The following is a 27,354-nucleotide window of genomic DNA, read 5'->3' on the forward strand; positions in this document are numbered from 1 at the left end:
TTTTGTACATGTGCATCAGGAGACATGTTCAAGAATGTTCATTGCAGCATTGTTTGTCTGCAATGTTGGGGGAAAAGCTGGAAAAAAGCCTTAAATTTCCATTAAGAAGAGTATACATAAACTCATTATGGCATGGTTATACAATCAAATATTATACACAATTGAAAGTAAATGATCTAGGGCTATCTACATCAACATGATGAATCCCAAAAACCTAAAAAGCAAAAGAAGCTAATTATAGACTATATTCATTTTTTTTTTTCCATTTATCCAAAGTTTAAAAATTCATCTAGGGAAATGAACTTGGCCCAGTGGTTAGGGGGTCCGTCTACCACATGGGAGGTCTGCAGTTCAAACCCTGGGCCTCCTTGACCCATGTGGAGCTGGCCCATGTGCAGTGCTGATGCACGCAAGGAGTGCTGTGCCACGCAGGGGTGTCCCCCGCATAGGAGAGCCCCATGCACAAGGAGTGCACCCCGTAAGGAGAGCGCCCAGCGTGAAAGAAAGTGCAGCCTGCCCAGGAATGGTGCCACACATGGAGAGCTGACACAACAAGATGATGCAACAAAAAGAGACACAGATTCCCGTGCCATTGACAACAACAGAAGCAGACAAAGAAACAAAGAAACAAGATGCAGCAAATAGACACAGAGAACAGACAACCAGGGTGGGGGGGGGGGGGCGGGGGAAGAGAAGTAAATAAATCTTTTTAAAAAATTTCATCTATAATCTTATACATCTTAGAAATATATACATAGGCACATGGCATAAACAATCATCTCACAATATCCATTTTCATTTTCTTTTCTATGATACAATTTTTAGGTGGATACCTCTCTATAGTACCAGACTCCATTACAGCTAGGTATAGGCAAATAAGAGTCCTAACCAATGATATTAAATCAGAAGTGAGTTGAGTAACCCAGGCCATACTTTTAAACCAAATGCTTATGACCTCTATTTTCTCCTTCCCTTTTCTTGTTAGCTGTAGTACAGAATAGATGGAAGGATATGGAGCAAAGCCATTTTGAACCACAAGGTAGAAGTCAGATGTTGAGGATGGGAAGTAGAGACAAAAAGAATAAAGGTCATCATGATTAGGGATACAACATACAAGCCCATTTCTATTGCAAGAGTAAATACAAACTGTATTAGTCAGCCAAAGGGGTGCTGATGCAAAATACCAAAAATTGGTTGGTTTTTATAAAAGGTATTTATTGGAGTAGGAGCTTACAAATACCAGGCCATAAAGCATAAGTTACTTCCCTCACCAAAGTCTATTTGGAGCAAAATGGCTGCTGACGTCTGCAAGGGTTCAGGCTTCCTGGGTTCCTATGTTCCTGGGGCTTGCTTTTCTCTGGGTTCAAGGTTCCTTCCTTCCTGGAGCTGGCTTCTCTTTCTTCTGCATACTGTCTTCCCGGGACTCCAGCTTAAGTCTTCAGCATCAAACTCCAACATCAAAACTCCAACATCAGAAACCCCCAACTCTGATCTTTGCCATGTCATGCCCTAATCATAACTTAATCATGCCCAGGTACAGATCAGATTACAAGCATAATCCAATATCTATGTTTGGAATTCATAACAATTTCAAGCTGCTACACAAACCAAAAATTAAAATGGAAAAAATATACATATATATTTGTTTTCCTCAGTGCTAAAAGAGATGAAATCCCCCTCTTCTCTTTTCCTAGAGCATTTGTTAGAAAACTTGAAATTGTAAATCGTTTTCTTGCCCCTTTGAGATGTATGCAAACATTTTTGAAAGCTAAATAAGCCTTTTGCCAGCTTTACAACCCAGGGGTTTCTTTCTTAAGAACTAGAAGCCATCTCTCTGAATTTAAACATCAAGGAAGTTAGCACCCTTACCTTATCTCCCCTTTTTCCTGGGAGTCCATGTTGTAGCTATCTACCTACCACAGAGACTTGAGAAGTTATATTTTTTCTTTGGATAGAGGCAATTAGCAAACACAAAGACTACCCCAATAACGAGGTAAATCGAAGGGGATCTGTGAGTGACAAATGATGTTGTCAAATCCTCTTTCTATAAACAGCAACAAAGGAAACCAGCTTAAGCCAGTCCTATAGGGAGTAAAAAAAAAAAAAGAAGATGCCCAAGAAAGAGCTAAGTCAATACCAATTCAGCACTACATTCCATTCCTTATTTGGCAAAGGGGAACAGGTAAAAACAAAAATGGTTGGAATGTGATGAGGGAAGCTGTTAATCACCAACTTTTGTGCAAGAAAGTTAGATCTTCTCAGATAGGCTGTAACCTCTGAAGTATCCAATCTATGGAGAAACAGAGGAAGGGCTTGCATGCTAGGCTTAAGGGTATAAATTGTGTCATTTTTCTTTGTTTGGGACACCAGCCATGTTTTCTGGTTGTGCACCCCTTCTTGCAAAATTGAGAATAAATTATTTTCTTCTCCAAAAATAAAAAATAAAAAAAGAAATAAAAAATAAAAAAAAAAATCCTCTTCCTGGAGGACTAGCTTTCTTTAATCTTGAGAACATGTATGTAATGAGTTATATCTGCTTGGCTATATAAAAGGGTGGGATTTTTTTTCTCCTTTGCAAACTCTTTACTGGACTGCCTGTGATGCATCACATTATGGTTTAATGTTTATTCAGTAACTAAGTTGTTTTTCTTACTCTTCAACCTTTGTGGAGAGGTTTGCTGGATTGGGATAAGATTTTGTTTCTAATTTTATTCTTCCAACACTATCTTATTGAAATGATTGCAATTTTGAGTCATTTTTATGGTGGCCAAACCCACACTCTAATACAGGAGATAAAACCAAAAAGAAAACAAGGAAATGATTAACACAAAGTTTTAAATCTTGGTTATTTTAGCAAGTTGGAGCATGACTGTGGGAGGAAGAAGATGAAATCAAGGAAGGGCTCATGGTGCTTATAAGAAACTGGTAATGTTCTGTATCTTAAGCTAAATGTGACTTACATTCATTTTATTATTAAAAAATTTGTTACAGTTTTAAACTCAAGTATGTATACGATTTTTCACAGTAGAAATATAAAAATGATTTAGGGTAAGTAAAAACATATTCATTAAGAAATACTATTGATCTTCCTGTTAACCAAGATAGAAGTGTAAGACACTCCAGGATGCCATTCTCCCACAGAAGCTTTGAATAACTAGCAAAAACTAGCAGAACCACCTTCTTTAAAAGTCTGGAAAACAGTTAAAGGGTTATAGTAACTGGCCAAGTGCTGAATCAAGAAAACGATGCTTTAAAGAATAGGAGAAGCTCTTGACAGCCATGCTGGTCCCTGGTATGGTAAGGAGCCAGCCTTTGCTCCCACTGTGGGTCCCTGGCCCTGATCCTAAGGTAGCAGAGTAATCCCTATGTGGAGACTGTGGTACTTACATGTCAGTGCCAATCTGTAGGGTGGCAGCCTGAAAGGCTGAATCAAGAAAGTCCTCTCTGGCTCAGTTTCCCAGAACTTGCCCTGCAGGCACTAGCAGCTAAAGCAGTGTAAGAAACAAGCCAAGGTGGCCTGGGCAAAGAATAACATGCTTTAATTTACACAATAAGGTACCCAAGAGAGGGACAAAGTCTACTATACAGGGATTAGAGGTGTCATTTGAATTCCTGTAAAAGATAAATTCCTAAGGCCACCAGCAAACAAAATCCAAGGACAAGACACATGCTCAGAAGTGGCTTAGACTGACTTTCCTGATAGAAGGGCTAAACACTGGAGGAGATCACTAGCCAATACAGAGCAAATTTGCAAAGACTCTGATGGGCATTTTTTTTTGCATTGGTATGTTTGTTTCTATTAGCTCCTTGCACTCAAGGAAATCTCTGTCACATCACTAGCTGGATACAAACTTTAAGGAACAGTCAGCACAAGAACTAAATTCCAGAGTTAACCCTTGAAAATATTAAAATGTACAGTGTGCAGCAAAAGATTATAAGACACAAAGAAAGAGAAAATAATGTACCATTGGCCAATCCAAAGGAATAATATAGTTAATATTATAGCTAATATATATTTTTATATAGTTAATAATACTGTAGTATTATAAATTTAATACTGTTTCATCAATTGTAAGAAAGTTATCACTCTAACATCAAATGTTAATAATAGGGAAAATTTGTATATGAGGGGGATATACAAGAAGTCTGTTTTCTGCATGATTTTTTAATAAACTCAGAACTTCTCTAATAAAAAGCAGAAAAAGAAATACTTTTGAAAGTTGCATAGAAAAACACTGCCGAGGATTTTAAGAAATAAAATACAGTATTCAAATAAGTTGTGTAGTATAGGAGGTTTACTACACAATTACTGGAACTTATAGGCATATCTCATTCTACTGTGCATTGATTTATTGTACGATGCAGATTCTGCATTTTTCTTTTTCTTTTTTTTTTACAAATGGTAGATTTGTATTAGCAAGTCTATTCGCACCATTTTTCCAACAACATGTGCCCACGTCATGTCTCTGAGTCACATTTTAGTAATTCTTGCAATATTTCAGACTTTTTCATTATTATTAATATCTGTTATGGTGATTTGTTATCTTTGATGTTACTATAATAATTGTTTTTGGGCACCACAAACTGCATCCAAATAAGATGGCAGACTTGGGAAACGGACTTTGGCCCAGTGGTTAGGGCGTCCGTCTACCACATGGGAGGTCCGCGGTTCAGACCCCGGGCCTCCTTGACCCGTGGGGAGCTGGCCCATGCGCAGTGCTGGTGTGCGCAAGGAGTGCCCTGCCACGCAGGGGTGTCCCCCGTGTAGGGGAGCCCCACGCGCAAGGAGTGCGCCCCGTAGGGAGAGCCGCCCAGCATGAAGGAAGGTGCAGCCTGCCCAGGAATGGCACCACACACACTTCCCATGCCGCTGACGACAACAGAAGCGGACAAAGAAAGAAGACGCAGCAAATAGACACAGAGAACAGACAACCGGAGGGGGGGATTTAAATAAATAAATAAATCTTAAAAAAAAAAAAAATAAGATGGCAGACTTAATTAATGTTGTGTGTGTTCTGACTTCTCCACTGACTGACTGTTCCCTATCTCTCTCCCTCTCCTTGGGCCTAATCTCTGAGCTACAACAATATTCAAATTAAGCCAATTCATAACCCTACCATAGCCTCTAAGTTTCAAGTGAAAGGAAGAATCACATGTCTCTCACGTTAAATCAAAAGCTAGAAATGATTAAACTTAGTGAGGAAAGCAAGTCAAAAGCCAATATAAGCTAGAAGCTAGGCCTCTTGCACTAAAAAGTTAACCAAGTTGTAAATGCAGAGGAAAAGTTCTCAAAGAAAATACAGAGTGCTACTGCAGTGAACACACAAATGATAAGGAAGTGAAACACCCTTATTAGTGATGTGGAGAAAGTTTTAGTGGTCTGGATAGAAGATCCAGCCATAACATTCCATTAAGCCAAAGCCCAACTGTGCAAGGCCCTGAATCTCTTCAGTTCTATGAAGTTTGAAAGATGTAAGGAAGCTACAGAAGAAAAATTTGAACCTACCAGAGTTTGGTTCATGAGGTATAAGGAAAGAGGCCATCTCCAAAGATAAAAGTGCAAGGTGAAGCAGCAAGAGCGGATGGAGAAGATCTGGCTAAGACATTGATGAAGGTAACTACACTAAACAATAAATTTTTCAATGTAGACAAAAGAGCCTTATACTGGAAAAAAGTGCCATCTAGAACTTACACAGCTAAAGAGAAGTCCATGCCAGCCTTTAAGTTTTCAAAAGACAGGCTGACTGTCTTATTAGGATATAATGCATCTGGTGACTTTAAGTAGAAGACAATGCTCATTCACCATGCCAAAAATGTTAGGGCCCTTAAGAATTATGTTACGTCTATTCTGCCTGTGCTCTAGGAATGGAAGGACAAAGCCTAGATGACAGCACATCTATTTAAAACATGGTTTACTGAATGTTTTAAACACACTGTTGAGACCTGCTCCTCAGAAAAAAATGATTCCTTTCAAAATATGACTGCTCATTGAAAATGCACCTGGGCACCCAAGAGCTCTGATGGAGATGTATAAGATTAATGTGTTTTTTTTTTTTTCATGCCTTCTAACACAAAATCCATTCTGCAGCACATGAATCAAGGAGTAATTTCTACTTTTAAGTCTTATTATTTAAGAAATGCATTTCATAAGGCTATAACTGCCATTGATAGTGATTCCTCTGTTGAATCTGTGCAAAGTGAATGGCAAAACTTCTGGAAAGGATTCACCATTCTAGATGCCATTAAGCATATTGGGGATTCATGGGAGGAGGCCAAAATATCAACCCTCACAGATGACTCTGAGGGGTTTAAGACTTCAGGAGTGGAAATAACTGTAGATGCAGTACAAATAGCAAGTGAACTAGAATTACAAGTGGAGCCTAAAGATGTGATTGAATAGCTGCAATCTCATGATAAAAGTTTAATGAATGAAGAGTTGCTTATTATGGCTGAACAAAGAAAGTGCTTTTGTTCTTGGTGAAGATGCTGTGAACATTGCTAAAATGACAACAAAGGATTTAGAATATCATATCAACTTAGCTGATAAAGAAGCAGAAAGTTTTGAGAAAATTGACACCAATTTTGAAGGAAGTTCTACTGTAGGTAAAATGCTATCAAACAGTATTCCATTCTACAGAGAAATCTTTTGAGAAAGGAAGAGTCTCTTGATGAGGCAAACATCATTGTTGTGGTATTTCACAAAATTGCCACAGCCATCCCAAACTTCAGCAGCCAACATCCTGATCAGTGAGCAGCCATCAGTATGAAGGAAGATCCAATACCAGGAAAATGATTCTGACTTGCTGAAGGCTCAGATGATGGTTAGCATTTGTTAGTAATAAAATATTTTAAATTAAAATATCTACATTGTTTTAGACATATGCTATTGCACACTTAATAGACTACAGTATAGTATAAATGTAACTTTTATATGCACTGGGACCCAAAAATTCATGTGAACCCTTTTATTATATTTGCCTTATTATGGTGGTCTAGAACTAAACCCACAATATCTCCAACGTATGCTTGTACTGAGCCTTCCAACACAGCTAAGCTTATGCTATTTGCTAGATAATATTTCAATAACACTAAATGTGAGTTGTCAAAGAAATGATTTATGGGAGAATAAATGCTATCAGCCTTCCATGATTTCTTTAATAACAAAATGTTTTGTGGAATTACAGCGCAGAGTAGCCACCAATAGAGATTTGATTGGAATAAACATTGAACTATGGAGTGAACTCATCTTTACAGGTTGCTGCTGTGATTCCTAAAGTGTGTGGTAGTCTTTCTCTCTCTGCCATTCTCTCTTGTCATCTCTTTATAAACATATATCTCAGTATGTGTTCGAGTGAATAGAAAGAGACACTTAGGTTATTTCAGGTGAAGATTGAGCAGCACTGATTGGATTTGTCCCCCAACTTCACCTACTTTAGGAGAAGAGAAGAGTAATCAAGAAGAACCAAGTTTTGTTTTGTAGCACCTGCCTAATCTAATCTCAAATATTTTCCATATTTAATTTAGGGACCCAAAATTCCAGAATCAATATCTTATTTGGCAGAACTATTGTCCCTGGTTCTTGATATTATGAACCATTATTTCTTAAAGTATTTTCTCTTTGAATTCTTGAGAATATCTAAGTGTTGTCTTTGTAGAATTTGACTTATTTTTGGTAATGAGAATTTCACCCCCAAACTAAACAACACTTAATTAAAAGGATGATGAAATTAGCACAAGGATAGGTTTCCTTTGAATTTTTCACTTTGGTGAACTGCAATAATATAGAAAATGTTTGGAAAACAATTATGGCAGCCATTTCATTAAGAGCAGATTACTGGTGGATGGGGAAAGGGGGAAAGAGGGTATATGTCTGGTGGATATGGAGTGTGGATAAATAAAGTTAATTTTTTAAAAACCATACTCATTTTCCAATTCCTTTCATTTGAAGATGTTTAGAAATTGAAGTAGTGTAAAAATCTGGTGTATCTCTGAATAATACTAGAACTTGTAGGGGAGGGAAAGAACTTACAACTTTATTTCTTCTTGGTATCTACAAAGTGACTTTTCGTATCTGGAAATCATTTCTTATGGAAGCAGTTTGAGTAATAATGGGTTTCCCAGCTGCACCCCTGGAACCCGACAAATATGTTCCCCTAAGTACTGTCAGAGTTTTCCTTTCTTCTTGATTTCAGATACTTCGGGTGTAGTTAAGGATTAATTAACCCCCTACTTTTACCCTGGGCACAAGTAGGAAGCCCTGCTATTGCTGTTTGAGACATAGCCTGTTGTGAGACGGGAACTTGGTGATTGATGGTAAGCATATCTTTTTCAGTTATGCAGCTTGGGGCTGTGACTCCATGTGTATATGTATACTCATGAATTAGTTCTTGGAATCTAGGGGAGGGGGCAGATACTGAATGGCCATCATCTTCAATAACATATGATCATCGCTACTGTCGGCAGCATTCACAGAAGCAAAATTATCACCTTTATCATCTCTACCAGGACTTTGCAGTTCTATTTCTAAGAGCTTTAGGCCTGAGAAATTTTAGTTCCAAACCATTATTTATCTCTCCACCCAAAATGAAATGAATCTGATACATAGCTTTATATTTAAACTTTTGCCAGTTTGCTTCTTTTCTTTGTTATAGCTGATATTCAGCATTGTTTTAATCTAATTGTAATTATATGAGAAAATGACTTAATTTATTCATTCATTCAGAAAATATTTACTAAATACTATATGCCAGGCACTTTTCAAGATATTAGGGATATATAATAAACAATTGGCCCTGTGGATCTTATATTTTAGCAAAGAAAACAAACAGAAATACATAAAACAAATAAATCTAAGCAAAATATCTGTAATTCTTAAGAAGTTGATACATCATTTTGAAAAAGTAGGGCAGAGACAGGGAATTAGAGGGAGGGCATTATGGTTGCAATAAAAATAGGGTGGTCAGGGTAGGCCTCGTTGAGAAAGTAATATTCGAACAAATGTTAAATATATATTTGCTAGTATATTAACAAATATTATAATCACTAAGTTTAGAATTTATTTTGTGAAGTAATTCTTAATTTTCACCTACTTATTGAGAATTTTCTACTAACTACATACTAAACTTTAAATGGAACTATATATATATGTATATATATTATTACCTTTGAAGAGAAATACTACATATTTATAAAAAATTAAGTAAACTGATTGATTATCTCAGATTGATTTCACTGTATTAGAAAAGAGATTATAATTAAGATTAGAAAAAATTCCCTAATTTCCCACTAAACAAATGGTAATTCAAAGGTATGAAACTAATATGTTTTACTAGACAAAAAATTTTTATTTTCTATGTTTAGCAGGAACATGGAGAAATGCTGTAAATTACAAAAAAAAAATGGAAGTCTTTCTTTTTTTCCTCCTTTTTGAAATTTATTTTAAAACCTCAAAAGGAAGTAATATTGGGTCTTCTTTGAACAGTAGACCCCACACACTTTCCAAAAAAGCAGAAGACAATATAAATATTTCTTCCATTTTAAAGTTAAATGAAATACATGTAAATGCTTGCATATAATCCCTTAGTGTTAAATTATTATGCAACCAAACAGAGGCACTTTATTGCAAACATGACATGAACTATACGACATGTTTATCCTGGAAATAGATTTATAATTTTTCAAAATCAAAACAAATCTTAGATGTACAATAGGTAAGAGACTACCTCTGTGCAATTTCTCATGATATAAAGAACACTTTTGAACAGCAAAAATGTACCCCTAAATTTTTCTTGTTTTGCACTGAGTTCGAGAGAGATCATAGACACAGCATTCAAATCCTCATTCTCCAAACCTAAACTCAGAAATCTCTACATGAATTGCATAAAATATGCACAAATTATCTTACTTTTCTCCTTTGAGAACTTACTCTGCCCTCTGTATTTCCATCTCAGTCAATGGCATCACAATTTCGCTTTACATAGTTTAGCACAGTGGTAGACATCTTGTAAACTTTTCTTCCCTTCACTTCCAATATCTGGTTAGTCAAGAAGTCCAGTTAGGCCATACCTCCACACTGTTGCCAGAGTAAGCTTCCTAAAGGAAGCCCTTACCATGCTGTCCCCAGATTCAAAGCTCCCTATTTCCCATAAGATAAAGTCTAACCTCCTTTGCATGGCATTGAACTATTTAAAATCTGCTCCAACCTATCCAACCAGTTTCACTTACCACAGCAGCTCACCTCTACTACCTGAAATAAAGATGTTTCCTGAAAAAGTTTTATTGTTTACATATTGGGTCTTTGAATTAATCATAGTCTCTGAATAGAATGCCAGTTCTTAAATATCTATTATAACCGATGCTGTATTAGGCAATAGTATGTGCTAGAGGATATATTGGTGAACAGAACAGACATGGGCTGTGCACTCATGGGGTTCGTACTCCCCCACCTGCTAATCTCTCATCCTTTCAAACTAAATGCCTTCACTTCATATTCTTTCCCTGAAATATGCTCGGATTGAGCTAGCTTCTTCCTCTTTTGAAAGGCTTGTCCTCTGTGCAACCCTTTGTTGTGGTATTTCTGCCATACATTGTATTAGTCAGCCAAAGGGGGGCTGATGCAAAATACCAGAAATTGGTTGGTTTTTATAAAGGGTATTTATTTGGGGTAGGAGCTTACAGATACCAGGTCATAAAGCATAAGTTACTTCCCTCGCCAAAGTCTATTGCCATATGTTGGAGCAAGACGGCTGCCAACGGCTGCAAGGGTTCAGGCTTCCTGGATTCCTCCCTTCCTGGGTCTTGCTTCTCTCTGAGTTCAAGGTTCTTTCCTTCCCAGGGCTTGCTTCTTCCTAGGCTCAGTGTTCCTCTTTTCCTGGGGCTGACTTCTCTTTCCTCTATGAGCTTACTTCCAGGGCTCCAGCTTAAGACTTCAGCATCAAACTCCAACATCAAAACTCCAATATCAAAACCCTCGCATCAAAAGCTCCAACTCTGTCCTTTGCCATCCTTTTATCAGTGAATCCCCACCCTAATGATATGACCCAATCAAAGCCCTAAGCATAACTCAATCATGCCCAGTAATAGACCAGATTATAAACATAATCTAATATGTATTTTTGGAATTCTTAACTATATCAAACTACTACATACATTATTGTTTTTTGTTAAGTTCATCTTCTGCACTTGACTCTTGGCAGCTTACAGTAAGGAGCTAGTCTTTTCACTAGTAGATTTTCCTATCATGTCTAGGAAAATGCTGGATAGCAAATCAATTTGAAGGGCCTTGGCTAAAAATTTAGGCATCATACCAGGAGACTGTTTCTAAAGATAAGCATAAGAAGTTACTGAGTGCATTCATATTCTTGCTTTTTAGACTTGCTAGTTTTCATAACAGTTTTTAAAGACCATTTCTAAAGGGCTCTTCTGTTATATATCTGGAATACTGTTGATTTTCCATGTTTTAAAAGAATTATTTATATTTCCAATGTTGATATTTTCATAAATATATATACAATTCCCATTCTTAAAAACCCAAATGTAAACTACAGCTGTTTTAAAACTTATCTTTGTATTCGATTTCACTTTACATAGAAAGTACTTTTTCCTTGAAGATTTCCATAAATAACAAAAGATTTTTCTTTTTCCCGTGGTGTTGCATATTAATGCATTATAGTCAGAGGAAGAAACATATGTCCCATTCTCCTATTCCTAATGCCACGATTACCATAGGACGAGTTCTGTGTAGGATTATTTTTCAGTGGTTGAGATATATTACTCCCAGTGCAACCTAGTATAGCATTTTTTATATTGATTTATTCTGGGGAAATGAATTCTATAGGATTGTCTACAAAGATTTTCCTTCCATCTTTTAACACTAGAATGGCAACAATTCTCTGCCTGCATTTGACAGTAGCAACTCATAAATTCTGCATTGAATTTTTTAGTGGCAATAGTAACAATTAAGATAACTGGACTTATAATTAAATAAATAAGAATCACTCTAAGTAGATAACCTGGAAGAGACAAGAATGCTTCCAATGAAGTCAGGCAATTTGGTCAGCAAAATTTTAATAAGAAAATGAAACAATATTATGGAACTAGAACTATATTTCTTTACACTACAGGTGCTAACTGCCATTATCACAATCTAGTAAAACGATAAAATATGGCACCAATTTTCAAAGCCTAAAATGATTCCTATCAGTATGTCTATTCTGTCTATCCATAAAGGCTTACCAAACCATTAACTATACAATGTTTTAACTTAGGCAAGCAAAATGATTTATAAACAAGGAAGCAAGTAATAGGTTTTAAAATATATACCTACCTAACCACATCTCTAATATAATGTCATTTAAACTATTTAGAAAGAATCAAATTTAATGTACCTTTTCCAAATGCATCTTGTTTGGAATTTTCCCTGTATCATTACTGCATCTGAAAAATAAATTGGCACAATTTATAATTTTCTTAAAATTTAATTTGGAAAATCCTAATCAAAATGTTTATATTCTTTACCCTGGAATTGATCTTGTTTTTTCTTTCTTCTCATTTGTTTCATGTCCATTAACACATTCTGCAAAACATTAAATAAAAGAAAACTAATTTAAATAAGAGATTATCTTTGGATATATGTGTAGATGAGAAAATGAAAGCAAACTAGAAATTTAAAGTAAATAAATTCACCTGGTACTAGATAATACTCATCTTAAAGTATCTTAAAAACACAAATATTCCACCAACAATTTTTCACTGTATTAGAACAGTTCATCAGAGCCAGAAATAACATATAAAATCTGATGCTGCATTCAAATACACTGTAGGATTTAAAGATTCCCAACATTATGGAAGAAAGTCACTTCAGGCCAAAAAAAAGTGGGTTTACTGATGAAGACATAAGAGAAAGTTCCATCAGACAGGCTGGAGGATAGTTACAGGGCAAATATTTATGTAACATAATTCCCTTATATAAATATCAGGAAATATAGAAAGAGAAAGGTTAAATTCACATAATATATGGACAGCTAATTCAAAATGCAGCACAGAATTTTTGAGTTTAGGTCTATTGACCAAATGCCTAGATCCCACCAAAGCCATATCAATACATGATACCATCAATTTCCAGCCCATGGTTGGTACATCCACTGATAGGTGTCATCTGAGTGGCCTCGACCTCTGCTTCAGCCTTGATGATCTGTTGTGCCACAGCCTCCACAATGGGCATCACCATGGCAGCAGTAGAGGTGTTGCTAAGCCACATAGATAAGAAGGCAGTACTGCTCATGAACCCCAGCGTCAGCCTGAAATGAGAGATCTTTACTACAGAGCTTTGCTCTACAGGTTAAATAGTTCTGTATTATTTAACTGTAAAGGATGTCATCTATGAGTCAGAAATTAAGGTTTTCAAAACATAGAAAATTAAGATTCTGCCTAGATGGTGAACTTTGAGTACAGTCAAACCCAGGTAGAATTCAAACTGGCACTTCTCAGAGTGGGGTTCCCAAGAGACTTGTCTCCCTGGGAACCATAAAAATCTTCTATCAGAAAATGATTACTTTTAAAACCAAACTGCAAGATAGGATATGGTATGACAGCTTGTAATATCACACCCATATTTAAAGGCTCTTTATACAGAACCTCTTACCTTCAAATACCAGTAAGATGAAAATGTAATCAGCTTTTGAACTTAGGGTCTTTTTTTTTTATTGAAGTATATCATTCCTACATGAACACACATAAACAATAAGTGTATAGTAAAGATTGTGAACTTACAAAATAAACATACGTAACATCACACAGGGGTCTCATACATCACCTCTTCACCAACTCTTTGCATTGGTGTGAAACATTTGTTACAAACTATACAAGAGCATCATCAAAATATTATTATCAACTATATTCCTTATCTTATATTTGGTGTATTTTTCCTCCAACCAACACTATTTTTTTAAAATGTATTTTTGTTACAGATATTGTGAACTTGCAAAACAATCATACAGATGTGTAGATTTCCCATACAACTCCACACCCTGGCGGAACATTTGTTACAGATTATGAGGTAATATCATCAGATGATCCATAGCATACATTTGGCACACTTTTTCTGTACACCTCCATTATCAACACAGTATAGCTTGACATTGATGCAAGAATATTATAGTATTGCTGTTAACCTCAGTCTATAGGTCACACCAATTGTAGTTTTGTCATGTTTCTCCATATTCCCATTACCCTGCAGTAGTGATGTACATCTGCTCTAGCTAACAGAAGGACTCTCTTGCATTTGTACCCTTAACCACAATTCTTAACCACTTCTGGGTTCACTGTGTTATTCAGTCCCTAGATTATTCTTTAGCTTTCTTTCTATTGACATTTACTTCCCCAGACTAACTTTTTCAGTCACAATCCCATTTATAAACCAGTTGTTACTCACTATAATGTGTTACTATCAACTTTATCCATCTCCACACCTCTAGAGTCAAGTTAATTAAAACTTCTACATACATTAAGCATCCATAGTTCTTCTCAACCCTCCTCTTATCTCCTTATAATCTATACTCTAGATTAATTCCATGTGTTTATTATTTATATTTAGTTCATACTAATGAGACCATGCAATATTTGCCCTTTCATGTCTGGTTTACTTCACTTAGTATAATGTCTTCAAAACTCATCCATGTTATCACATATGTCCCAATTTCATTTCTTCTTATTGTAGCATAGTATTCCATCATACATATATACCACATTTTGCTTATCCATTCATTGGTGGATGGACACTTGGGTTGTTTCCATTTTTGGCAATTGGGAACTATGCTGCTATGAACATTGGTGTGCAGGTGTCTGTGTTATAGTTTTTAGTTCTTCTGGATATATTCCTAGTAGAGGAATTGCTGGAACATATGGCAGTTCTATAATTAGCTTTTTAAGGAACCACTAAACTGTCTTCCACAGAGGCTGCACCATTTTACACTCCCACCAACAGTGAAGGAGTGTACCTGTTTCTCCACATCCTCTTCAGCACTTATTGTTGTTTTTTTTAAAATAATGGTTATTCTATGTGGTGTTAGATGATACCTCATTGTTGTTTTAATTTGCATTTCCTTAATAGCAAGTGATATGGAACATCTTTTCATGTGCTTTTTGGCCATTTGTATTTCCTCTTTGGAGAAATGTCTATTTAAATCTTTTGCCCATTTTTAAATTGGATTGCTTGCTCTTTTATTGTTGAGTTGTGTGATTGCTTTTTATAGAATGGAAATCAAACCCTTATCAGAGAAGTGGTTTCCAAATATTTTCTCCTATTGACTGGGCTGCCTCTTCATCTTCTTGATGAAGTCCTTTGAATCAAGAAATGTTCAAGTTTGAGGAGGTCCCATTTATCCATGTTTTCTTTTGCTGTTCATGCTTTTGGTATAAGATTTAAGAATCCACCCCCTACCACCAGGTCTTGAAGATGTTTCCCTACGTTTTCTTATAGGAGCTTAATTGTGCTTCCTTTTATATTTAGGTCTTTGATCCATTTTGAGTTAATTTTTGTATAAAGTGTGAGGTAGGGGTCTTCTTTCTTTCTTTTAGCTATGGATATCCAGTTCTCCTAACACCGTTTGCCAAATAAACTGTTCTGCCCCAACTGGAAGGGCTTGACAGGCTTGTCAAAAATCACTTGGCTGTATATGTAAGGGTGGTCTTTTATTCTTTTTGAAGTCTTTTGGCCATATATCTGTTTATCAGTATGTGTACCAAGGAGGGGTAAGAACAAGGAGAAAGAATAATATTTATAAATCCACTTAAAAAACCTTTTTATTTTGAAATACTTTCAAACTTGCAGGGTAGCTACAAAAATAATACAAAACCCATACAAAGAAATCCAACATACCTCTACCATCCTCAGATACCTAGATCCACCAATTTTAATATTTTGCCATATCCATCTATCTATCTTTCTATCTATTCATCCATTTTCTGAACATTTAAGTGTTGGCTGTATATATAATACTTCTTGAACACTCTTAATACTTCCATATACATTTCTTAAAAATAAGGATATTCACTTATGTAACCAAAATAAGGATATTCACTTATGTAACCACCTTAATTGCAGTTGTCAAGTTCAAGAAATTTAACATTGATATACATCTTACAGCTTATATGTTAATTTTTCATATGTTCCAATAATGTCCTTTTGAGCCTTTTCTTCTCCCTTGCTAGATTCATCCAGGATTATGTTTTGCATTTAATTGTCATTGTCTCTAGTTTTTTTTTCTTTTTTTTTACTATTGTGCGAACATATATAGAGCATAAACGTGTCCATCTCAACACTCCAAAGTGTGTCATTCAATGTGATTAGTCACATTCATAATGTTGCAGTACCCTTAGCCCCTTTACTAAAATTTCCATCTCCCCAAACAGAAACACTACATCCATTATGCATTAACTCCCCATTCCCACTGCCCCTGACAACCTGTACTCTAATTTCTGTCTCTGTAAGCATGTATAGTCTCTGATATTTTCTTTGTACTACTATAGGGCTTAAATTTAACATGCTAAATCTGTAACAATCTCGTTTGTTTTGATAACAACTTAACATCAATAGTTCACACAGTTTTCCCAGACTTCTTTGTATCCCCACTGTTATGTAGTTCTTGTCATATATTTTATGTTTGTATATTACTATGAGTCCCAAACCACTGATTTATCATTATATTTTATGCATTTACCTTTTAGATCCTTAAGAAGTAAAAAGTGGAGTTAAAAACTGAAAGTACAATTGTGCTAGAATTTATATTTACCCACGTTGTTACCCTTACCAGAAGTCTTTATTTCTTCATGTAGATTCAATCTATTGTTTAAGGTCCTTTCCTTTCAATTGACAGAACTCTTTAGCATGTCTTGTAGGGCTGGTCTAGTGGCTATGAACTCCTTCAGATTTTGTTTACCTGGGAATGTTGTAAACTCTTCCTCATTTTTGAAAGACAGTTTTGTCAGATATAAAATTCTTTGTTGGAATTTTTTTTTACTTTCAGCACTTTAAATAATTCATCCCACTGCCTTCTTATCTCCATGGCTTTTGATGAATCTTATTGAGGCTCCTTTATACATGATATGATGCTTCTCTCTTGCAGCTTGCAGAACTCTCTCTAAATCTTTGGCATTCTACAGTGTGATTATAATATGCTGCAGTGTGGGTCTATTTGACTTTATCCTGTTTGAAGTTTGTTGAACATCTCAGATTGCATAATTATGTATTTTGTTAAATTTGGGAGGTTTCTAGAAATTATTTCCTTGCATATTCTCTCTTTCTTCTCTTTTGGGACTCCCACAATGCAATACCAATTATTGGTAACCTTGATGGTGTCCCATAGTTCTCTCAGGCTCTGTTCACTTTTACTTGTTCTTTCTTCTTTCTGCACCTCAGACTGGATGATTTCAATTATTTTATCTTCAAATTCACTGATTCTTTCTTCTGCCAGCTCTAATCTGCTATTGAAACACTTTAGGGAATTTTTAATTGCTGTTACTCTGGTGTTCAGTTCTGTTTTTTCCTTTTCATAATTTCTATATTGATACTGTCTTTGTGTTCATCTGTTTTCCTGATTTCCTTTAGTTGCTTGCCCATGTTTTACATTAGCTCTTTGAGCATATTTAGGACCATGTTTTAAAAGTCTTTTTCTGGTATATCTCAGACCTGGTCCTCCTCACTGATGGTATATAATGCTTTAATTTTTTCCTTTACCTGGACCATCACATCCTGTTTCTTTGTATGTTTGGTAACATACATTTTGTTGAAACTTAGACATTTTGATATTTTAAGGTGTTATTGCTGGAATTTAGACTCTGGGGCATCTCTTCCTTAAGGTTATATCCAGCTAGTTTTATGGAAGAGCATTCCTTGAATGTCAGGAGGAAAAAAAAAAGGAATAAAAGCAAACAGCTTTCTCAGTCTTTACAGACTGACCCGTGTGACTGTGTGACTGTGATCCTTGGGTCTGCCCATGCAATGAGTTTAGAAAATTGCTTGAAAACAAAGTATAGGGACCCCCCAGATCTTTTCTGCATAGGCATATTTTCCTGGACATGGACATATGGCCCTAGGAATTCCCCCAGATGAGTGTCCTGGTTCAGTCCCTCAGGATGCCACCAGAAGGATTTTGGCAGACACCTTCTCTCAGTACAAGCCTGAGGGTTATTCTGTTCCCTATAGAACCAGAACCAGGGACCAACACCAGGAGGATTGGCCAGCTCTGCATCAAGCTGATGAGGGGAAAGGAGAGGGGCCATCCAGGGCACCAGGAGATCCAAACACTTTTAAGATGTATTTTTCTTGGTTTGGTGCTTGCCATGTTACTATAGTCCCTGAACTGTTTTCTGGAGCTTTAAGAAAAATGTTTCTGCCAGTTTTTATTGGTTCTTCAAAACTTTTGTTTGTGGGGGTGGCAGAGACCCCAAAGCTTCCCACTTCCCCTTCTTGATCAGGGCAGGCCCATCCAGTATAAATCCACAATTAGTATATGATGGATGGAGGAAATAGTCAAAATTGCTAGCTAAAATGAGGTTTAAATTTTTTCTATAGATTTAATTATTAATGCTGTTCTGAATTTGACATTCCTGCCTTTTGCCAAGATTGGGTATATTACATTATCTTCTCTTATAAATAATGTAGAAGATAAAATTAATATACTTAAGACAATATGATTTTAAATTACATCTATAGACTTTCAAAATCACATTTGAGAAAAGCACACTCTGTCTTAAGTAGAAAGTTCCAGAAAATCATTCAAAAGCACATCTTTCTACATAGAACCATTTATAAAATTCTCTAGCTCACTTTAAAATATATCTACAAGAAAAATTCTATGCTACAAGTTACAACTTCAGATAAAGTAAATATTTTGTATGTATCAAGCAAAATTGAAACTGGTTTAAACAAAAGATTATTCTTAATAAAAAGGAAATTAGAAACACATTTTACTTAAGGCACTGACAGGATAAGAAACCATCTGATTAAGGAAGTTTGTGATACAGATAAAGCTTCTGAGTGGTATAATCATCTTAAATTGAAAAGCCCATTTAGTTTCCTAATGAACAGGACCTTGCTCCACTCTGCAGCACATTACTTTACCCCTGGGGTCAGTGAGAAGAGGGTCAAGGAAAAGGGACATAATTCTAGGCTGCCCCAAGAGGTATGGAACACCATTTCAAGAGTGAAATGTTCTTAATAAATGTATGCTTTTCACATTTTTAAACAACAAAAATATACAAAAACATTTTGTCTCATCTAAGTGATTTATGTTTTGCTAAAGACAAATACACACACACTTGCTCTATAAATGATAAACATAGATGTAGCTATACTGTACTCTAGAATGACCAGAATGACACAGAATTCAATGTAGTTTTCTTAATTTCAAAGAAAGACAAGAAGGGAAGGACTACTGTCTTAGTTTGCCAAAGGTTGCCAATACAAAAGTATGAAAACATAGGTTGGCTTTATAAAGGGACTTTATTTGGGTTAAAAGCTCACAGTTCTGAGGCTGTGAAAATGTGCAAACCAAGGCATCATCTGAGATGTTCTCTCACCAAAGGATGGCTGTTAGCAGATCCCGGAGTCCTGCCACGTGGCGAGGCAAGATGGCAGGTCTGTTGGTCTATCTCTACTTTGTCCTTGAGCTCAGCTGTAGGCAATCAGACATCTCTCCTTGGGCTTTGTCTCCTTGAGCCTCTTGGGGCTTCTCTGTCTTTCTGCAGAATCCAGTGTCCTCTCTCTCACATTGCAGGGTCAAAATAGCAAAGCTCCCTGCCTCTGTCTCTTCTTTCTGTGTATTCTCAGTTTATATAAGATGCAGCAAGAGGGCTGAGACCCAACCTGGTGGCATACTTTGCTGACATAGTCTGATCAAAAACACTAGTGTGGTCTAATTGAAAGTGATCTAATCAAAGGATTCCTTAATTGAATCTAATGCAATCACAGGGCCCCACACCCACAGGAATGTTTTAGTTCAAGAATATAATCTTTCCTTAGGATTCACAAAATTTGAACTGTCACAGGCCACTTAAGGCTTTAAAGCATAATTCCATTATGCAAATGATTGTGACACTGGAAATTATCTTTAATTATATCCATGTTCTTAACAAGAAGTGGGCTATGTACATTAAACCAAAATAACAGTTAATTTAATGGAAAAAACATTCATGACAGTGGTGAAAACTCGAATGATTTCACATTCTACAGATGAAACTAATTGCTGATTGTTTTACTTTGTAACAATTGATTTAAAAAAAAAATGTTCACCTTGGAATTTTTCTGCACCATTTGTATTTTGTCAGTAACGTCTTTGTCTTAGGCAGTTAACATTCTTCCTGATGATCAAAGATGCTTTTGAACAAATCTTGAGTGTGTAATCAGCAAAATAACAAGATAGGACTGAAATCTACTCTGAAGTCTATCAATCTTGTCTGTTGAGGTTCAAGCTTTCTCTCAGCTTTGACTCCTACGGTGCATAAAAGGTGAGCTAGTTGTGTGCACTTATTCCAGTCTCCCTGTATTTAGACCTGCAGTGAAAGGAAAGTTGTTTCTTTTTCTCCTACAACTCAAGCACACTTTACATCACTCTCATATTTACAGAGGGAAAAAAAACTTCGTGAATTATAATGCAATACAAATGATTTGTTAGATATGCATTATTTATTTGGCTATTTACTCTACACAAAAAGGGTCTGTTTAGAATGTATACTGGGAGAAGGAAATGCAGCACTTACCATGCCGGGTTCACACCCACCATCATCACCATTCTCAGAGCAATCCTCTTGTGTAAATTCCACTTTTCTATTGATGTTGCTAAACAGATGACTCCAATTAGCAGTAGGTGAAAATCTTTGAAATAAGCAGATGCCACCTAAAATTGCAATTAAACCCATATTATTTACATCAGTGGGTGAAAATAACATTGCACAAGAAACACTTTATTATGCTGCTCTGAATTTTGACCTTCAACTATATAATCTTTCTATTTTGTGGAGAAGAGATGTACACATATTTGAAAGCAAATTTAAATGTGTTCTATATACTTACCCAGAAATATTAGTGTTAAGGAAATATATACAGCACAAAGAGGACCCAGGATACTGGGTTTTTAAATAGCTGAATAATATCAGGCAAGTGCCATCTAAACCTTAATTTCTCCATCTATAAAGCTGATCTATTTATACTGTTGTGGTGAATGACAGGAAATTCCTGAGCCAAGCCTCCAATCCCTGAATATCTTCATAACCAACCATTATGCAATGATTGCAGAATTACTCCTTCCTATTTTGAAGGATTTTACTGTAAAAAATATTTATTCTATAAAAAGTACCCTTAAGCCAATTGCAGCTAACATCTTTCAGATATTAGTTAAGTGTCTAGACACTTTGAGCAGCCATTAACAACAGATTAAACAAAGATATCTTTTAGGTATGTTAGGAACATAAGCTCTTTCTCAAAAAAGAAAGCATTTTTTGGCTAAAAAGTTAGGAAATATAAGTTTTTAAATACTGGAATTTTCTTTCCTTCTAACCATCATCTGAGCCTTTAGTGAGTCATATTTTTTTGCTGGTGTAATGTCTTTCCTTGAGGTGATGGCTGCTGATTAATCAGGATGGTGGTTATTGTGGTTAGGGTAGCCATGGTATTAATAGTACCTTCAATTAAGACAACAATGAAGTTTGCTGCATCAATGGACTCTTCCTTTCTTGAAAGATTTCTCTGTAGCATGCAATGCTGTTGGATAGCATTTTACCTATGTTATAAACAGATATGCTGTCATCCAGGCTTTGTTATTCCATTTCTAGCACATAAGCAGAGTAAATTTAGCATAATTCTGAAGGGTCCTAGCATATTTGGCATGGTAAATGAACACTGGCTTCAACTTTAAGTCATCAACTGCATTAACCACTAACAAGAGTTTCAATCTGTCCTTTGAAATTTTGAAGTCAGGCATTGACTTCTCTCTAGCTATGAAAGACCTGATAACATCCTCCAACAGAAGGATGTTTCATCTACATTGACAAATCTATTGTTTAAAGTATCCACCTTCATCAATGATCTTAGCTAGATCTTCTGAATAACTTGGTACAGTTTTTCCATCAGCACTTGGTGCTTTACCTTGCACTTTTATATTATGGAGATGGCCTCTTTCCTTAATGTTCATGAACTAATGTCTGGTAGCTTCAAGTCTTTCTTCTGTGGCTTCCTCGTCTCTCTCAATCTTCTTAGAATGAGGAGATTTAGGGCCTTGCCCTGGATTAGGCTTTGGCTTAATGAAATGTTGTGGCTGGTTTGATCTTCTATTCAGACCACTAAAACTTTTTCATATCAGCAATTAGACTGTTTCCCTTCCTTATCATTTGTGTGTTCGCTGGAGTAGCACTCTTACTTTCCTTTGAGAACTTTTCCTGGGCTAACAGTTTGGTAAAGTTTGGGTTTTGGCCTATATTGTGTTTTGACATGTGTTCCTTACTAAACTTAATCATTTCTAGTTTTTTATTTAGAGTGAGAAATATGTGATTCTCCCTTTCACTTGAACACTTAGAGGCCATTGTAAGACTATACATTGTCCTTATTTCAATAATGTTGCATCTCAAGGAATAGACCCAAGGACAGGGAGAGAGAAAGGGGAATGGTTGATTCATGGAGCACTCAGAATACATATAACATTTATCAATTAAGTTCACTATCTTATATGGGTGTGGTTCAAAGTGCCCCAAAACAATTACAATAGTAACATCAAAGATCATAGATCACAGATCACCATAACAGATATAATAATGATGAAAGAGATCAAAATATTGTAAGAATTACCAAAATGCAACACAGAGACATGAAGTAAGCTCATACTGTTGGGAAAAATATGGTGCTGATAGACTTGCTTGATGCAGGATTGCTACAAATCTTCAGTTTGTAAAAAACACAATATCTGCACAGTGCAGCAAAGTCAAGTGCAATAAAATGAGGTTTGCCTGTATAAAGATATAATCTGTAACAAGTACAACAGAAGGGGGGAATGTAGAGGGGTATAGGAACAGTGTTTGTGTATGCTATTGAAGTTAAGTCAGTATCAAATCAAATATGATTTTCATAGATATAGGAAACTAATTTTAGCCCCATGGTAACCACAAAAAATATGAAAAGTATATCCATAAAAATGAGAATGGATTCATAATGGTAAAATCAAAAATCAAATAAATATGAAAATAGGCATTAATGGAAGAATTGAAGGCTAAAAAAGATATGAGATTCACCAAGACAAAGTAGTAAAAATGGCAGAAAAAAGTCCTGCATTATCAGTAGTTATCTCAAATGTAAATGGATCAAACTCTCTGGTCAAAGGGCAGAGATTGACAGAATGGATAAAAAAAGTCTGATCCAGCTATATGCTGTTTCCAAGAAACTCACTTAAATTCAGTGACACAAGTAGGCTGAAAGAGAAAGAATCAAAAGAATACACTGTGCAAACAGGTATGAGAAGAAAGCTAGGGTAGTTATACTAATATCAGATGAAATAGAATTTCAGTCAAAAACTGTTTTGAGAGACAAGTCACTGTATGCTGTTAAAGAGGTCAATTCAATAAGAAGATAAAAAAATTATAAATATACATGCAATGCAGCAGTTTGAGATTATTTTATACATCCTAAAAAGAGAAATATTATGTTTGTAAACTAATCTATTCCTCTGGGTCTGATATACTTTGATTGCATTAAATTCAGCAGAGGTGTCTTTGATTAGATTACCTGTTAAAGTAATGGGAGCTTTTGATTTGACTAAGTCAGTGGGCATGTCTCAAGTTGAGTCTCTGCCCCCTTGGAGGGTCTGATATAAATAGACACATACAGGCAGACACATGAGAAGACAGAGCTCAATTATTTTTGATCTGGCCATGTGACAGAAATCTGATAGCTTACAGCTGAGATTGGGAAGATCAGCTGAGACTGAGATAGGTAGCCCTAGGCCAGCCTGCAGCTGAAATCAGGAAGAAGGTTCAAGAGGAAGAGAAAGCCCAGAGGGGAAGGCAGCAGCCAGAAATTGGCGACCACGTTGCTTCGACACGTGGCAACTGACTTTGGTGAGAACGCAACCCTGAGTTGGACTTTTTACAGACTTATTACCCCAAATAACTGCCCTTTATAAAAGCCAACAGGTTGCTGGTACTTTGTATCAGCAGTCCTCTAGCAGGCTAATACACGCACCTAATGGGAAAGCCCCAAAATATATGAAGCAAATACTGACAGATTAGACAGGAGAAATAGAGGTTCTGCAATGATAGTAGAAGACTTCAATACACCATTTTCAATAATGGATAGAACATCTAAACAGAAGTTAGATAAGGATATAGAAGACTTGAATGGTAATCTGTACCAACTAGACGTAACAGACATATGTAGCACACTTCACCCAACAGCAACAGAGAACACAATCTTCTCTAGTGCACATGGATCACTCTCCAGGATAGGCCTTATATCAGGTCACACAGTAAGTCCAATAAATTCAAAATATTGAAATCATATAATATAACCTCTCTGACCACACTGGAATGAAGCAAGAAATCAATAACATAATCTGGCTTGAATTGTCCTTCCCTCTGGAATAGCATGCCTTAACTATGTCCATCACTAGATTAAAAGTTTTGAAAGGCAAGGATATGTCTTATTGATTATTGTATTCATGGACTTTTGTTGAATTAATAAGTTTCCCTTTCAAGTAGCTTACAGGATATTTGATGAAGAACAAGCTTAAAAAGACTGCAATAAAGTGTCATAGGAGCACAAGAGTTAACTCTTAAAGGTCCAGTTGAAGTTCAAAGAGTATGTGACTATATTTGCCTAAGGAATTATAAAAGTCTTCTTACTAGAGCTGATGCTTGAGCTAATCTATTGAGAGATGAATAGGTAGGTTTTTCTCTAAACTTACATCTTTTTCAATTTTTTTAAGTGGAAGTAAGTCTCACTAACCACACTTTCTCCATCACTCTGAGAATTAAATGAGAGAATAAATTCAGATTTACTTTAAAAAGTACAAAAGAACACATAGAAGAGGCCATTATTAGTAACTATAATAGGGACAAAGTCTCTGAGAATCATTCCTCGGTTGTGATTTCTTTAGATTATAATGGAGTTTATAGACTTTTTCTGTAAAGGGACAGAAAGTAAATATTTTAGGCTTTGTGAGCCAAATGACCCTTATCACAACATTCAGTTCTGCTGTTGTACCACAAAAGCAGCCATAGACAATATGAAATGAATGAACAAGACTACGTTGCAATAAAGCTATTTGAAAAAAATAGACGGCAGGCCGAATTTAGCCCTCAGGCTCATAGTTTGCCAACTCCTTTAATAGAGCATGCTAACAAACTATAATCTATGGCCCAATTGTGTAAATGAAATTAATTGTTAAACCTATGGAGGAATTTTCACATTCTATAACTCTGATTGCAATCAGAACACCTGGGTTCTTTTTTAGCTATGTAATTTACCAGTTGAGCAATTGTTCCACATGTCAGTTTAGTCATCTGTAAAGTTAAGTAATACCTCATATCAAGTTTGTGAATTAAATGAGATAATGGTATTAAAAAACGCTTTGCTTATTATAATGTATGTGATAATGTACTTATATTTTTAGTAAAATATTTATTAAAATAAATATTTAAAAATAAAATCCATGGAACTATACTACACAGTGAACCCTAAGTTAAACCATGAGCTTTAGTTAATACTGTAATTATAAAAAATATGTTCTCATCAATTGTAACAAATATTCCACATAAATGTAAGATGGTGGTGGTGGAATGGTATTTGGAAATCCTGTATTTATGCACAATTTTCTGTAAACCCGCAACTTCTCTAATGAAGGGGAAAAAAGTATATGCTGCATTGCTAAGTCCAACAGTCAGTTTCTAGTTTCACATTAACTGACCTATAGGCAGATTTGTTTACCTTGATTTCCAGGGCTCCCACGTTCTCCTGGTTTTTCTCCTACCTCAATAATCTTTCCTTCCTTGTTTACTTTACTAGTACATTCTTTTCTCACCAACCTCTTAATATTCTCTAAAGTTTAGTTCTTTATCTTCTTTACTTTTCTATCTTTACTCATACCCTAACTGATCTCATCATGTCTTAGAGTTTAAATACTATCTATATGCCCATGACTGTCAAATCTGTATCTCTAGCTCATCTTTCTTTCACGAAATCTAGACTCATTTGTATCCAACTGTCTACTCAACATCTTTACTTAGATGCCTAATAGGTATTTCAGACTTATATGTCCAACACTCTAACATAACTCCAGGTCTCAGCCTCTCTCATACAACTAGCCCACGTAATTCTGCCCATAAATTTCTCCATTTCAATTACAATACCATATTTGCAGTTGGCAGAGTTGTAACTTAAGCTTTGAGTTATCCTTGACTTCCTACTTTTGCTCTTGTGCCAATTTCAGTCAATCAGGAACTTTGAAATAACTTCCTATCTGTCTCCTTGTTTCAACCTGGCTTCTTAACACGGCAACCCAGGTATGCCTTTTAAAATCTAAGGCAGATTATATCACTCTTCTGCTCAAAATTCTGCAGAGTGTCTCACTTCTAACAGAGTTAAAGCCTTCCAATGGCCTACTTTGCTCTAATGGGGTACATTCCTACCTCCCATTACCTTCCTGAAATCACTTTCTATCATTCTCCTTTCTCAATCCCTCTTCTCCAATCACACTGAAGATGTATACCTACCTTAAAATTTTTGAACTAGGTATTCCCCCTTTCCCCAGATATCCAAATGGCTAACCCCCTCATCTTCCTTGTGTCCTTGTTCAGGTATCACAGTCTAAATGAGGTCCACTCCAACCACCCTACCTAAAACTTCAACCTTCTCCTGTTACCCATTATTCTACTGCATTTCTTCCAAACACCAAGTGCCTTCTAATTCACTATGTAACTTACCTATTCATTAGGTTGATAGTTTATTGTCTCTCTTTGCTTCTTCACTGAAGCCTTCCCAAGTGCCTTAGCAGAGTACCCACCACTGAAATATTTATTGAATATTTACTGCATAAACATGTACTGTAATATGTACATACACATATTTGTATATCTGCATATACATATTTATATACAAACACATTTTCAATCATAGTAATAGTAATAATGATACATATTTAGGAATATCTAATTAGGAACAATCTAAATATTTAACATTTCAGGTTAAATTCAAACGGTATGAGAGAACTGTAATATTTGTTGACATTTTTCAAGTACAGCAATGTGATGAGGAAGATATAGGTATTTAGCATTGGCTTAATAAATAGGTAGATAAAGTGATGTAAGAATGATGAT

At 35.8% G+C, this 27,354-nt stretch overlaps 1 protein-coding gene across 4 annotated transcripts in view; it reads right to left on the reverse strand.

Moving 5' to 3' along the window:
• SLC13A1 (solute carrier family 13 member 1) overlaps positions 1 to 27,354 on the reverse strand; it is a 94,132-nt gene that overhangs the window by 45,227 nt on the left and 21,551 nt on the right. For 3 of the 4 annotated variants that reach the window (XM_023588008.2, XM_058297301.1, XM_004455741.3), the window contains exons 3-6: positions 20,758 to 20,894; positions 13,111 to 13,298; positions 12,517 to 12,574; positions 12,387 to 12,435 (exon numbers count right to left, since the gene is read on the reverse strand). In XM_023588008.2, the coding sequence (XP_023443776.2) occupies positions 12,387 to 12,435; positions 12,517 to 12,574; positions 13,111 to 13,298; positions 20,758 to 20,894 (432 nt within the window). Of the gene's footprint in view, positions 1 to 12,386; positions 12,436 to 12,516; positions 12,575 to 13,110; positions 13,299 to 20,757; positions 20,895 to 21,678; positions 21,777 to 27,354 lie in introns of all 4 variants that reach the window. The other variant, XM_012524172.2, reaches the window with a different exon arrangement.

The sequence above is a fragment of the Dasypus novemcinctus genome, chromosome 5 (assembly GCF_030445035.2).
Source record: "Dasypus novemcinctus isolate mDasNov1 chromosome 5, mDasNov1.1.hap2, whole genome shotgun sequence".
NCBI classification, from domain to species: domain Eukaryota; kingdom Metazoa; phylum Chordata; class Mammalia; order Cingulata; family Dasypodidae; genus Dasypus; species Dasypus novemcinctus.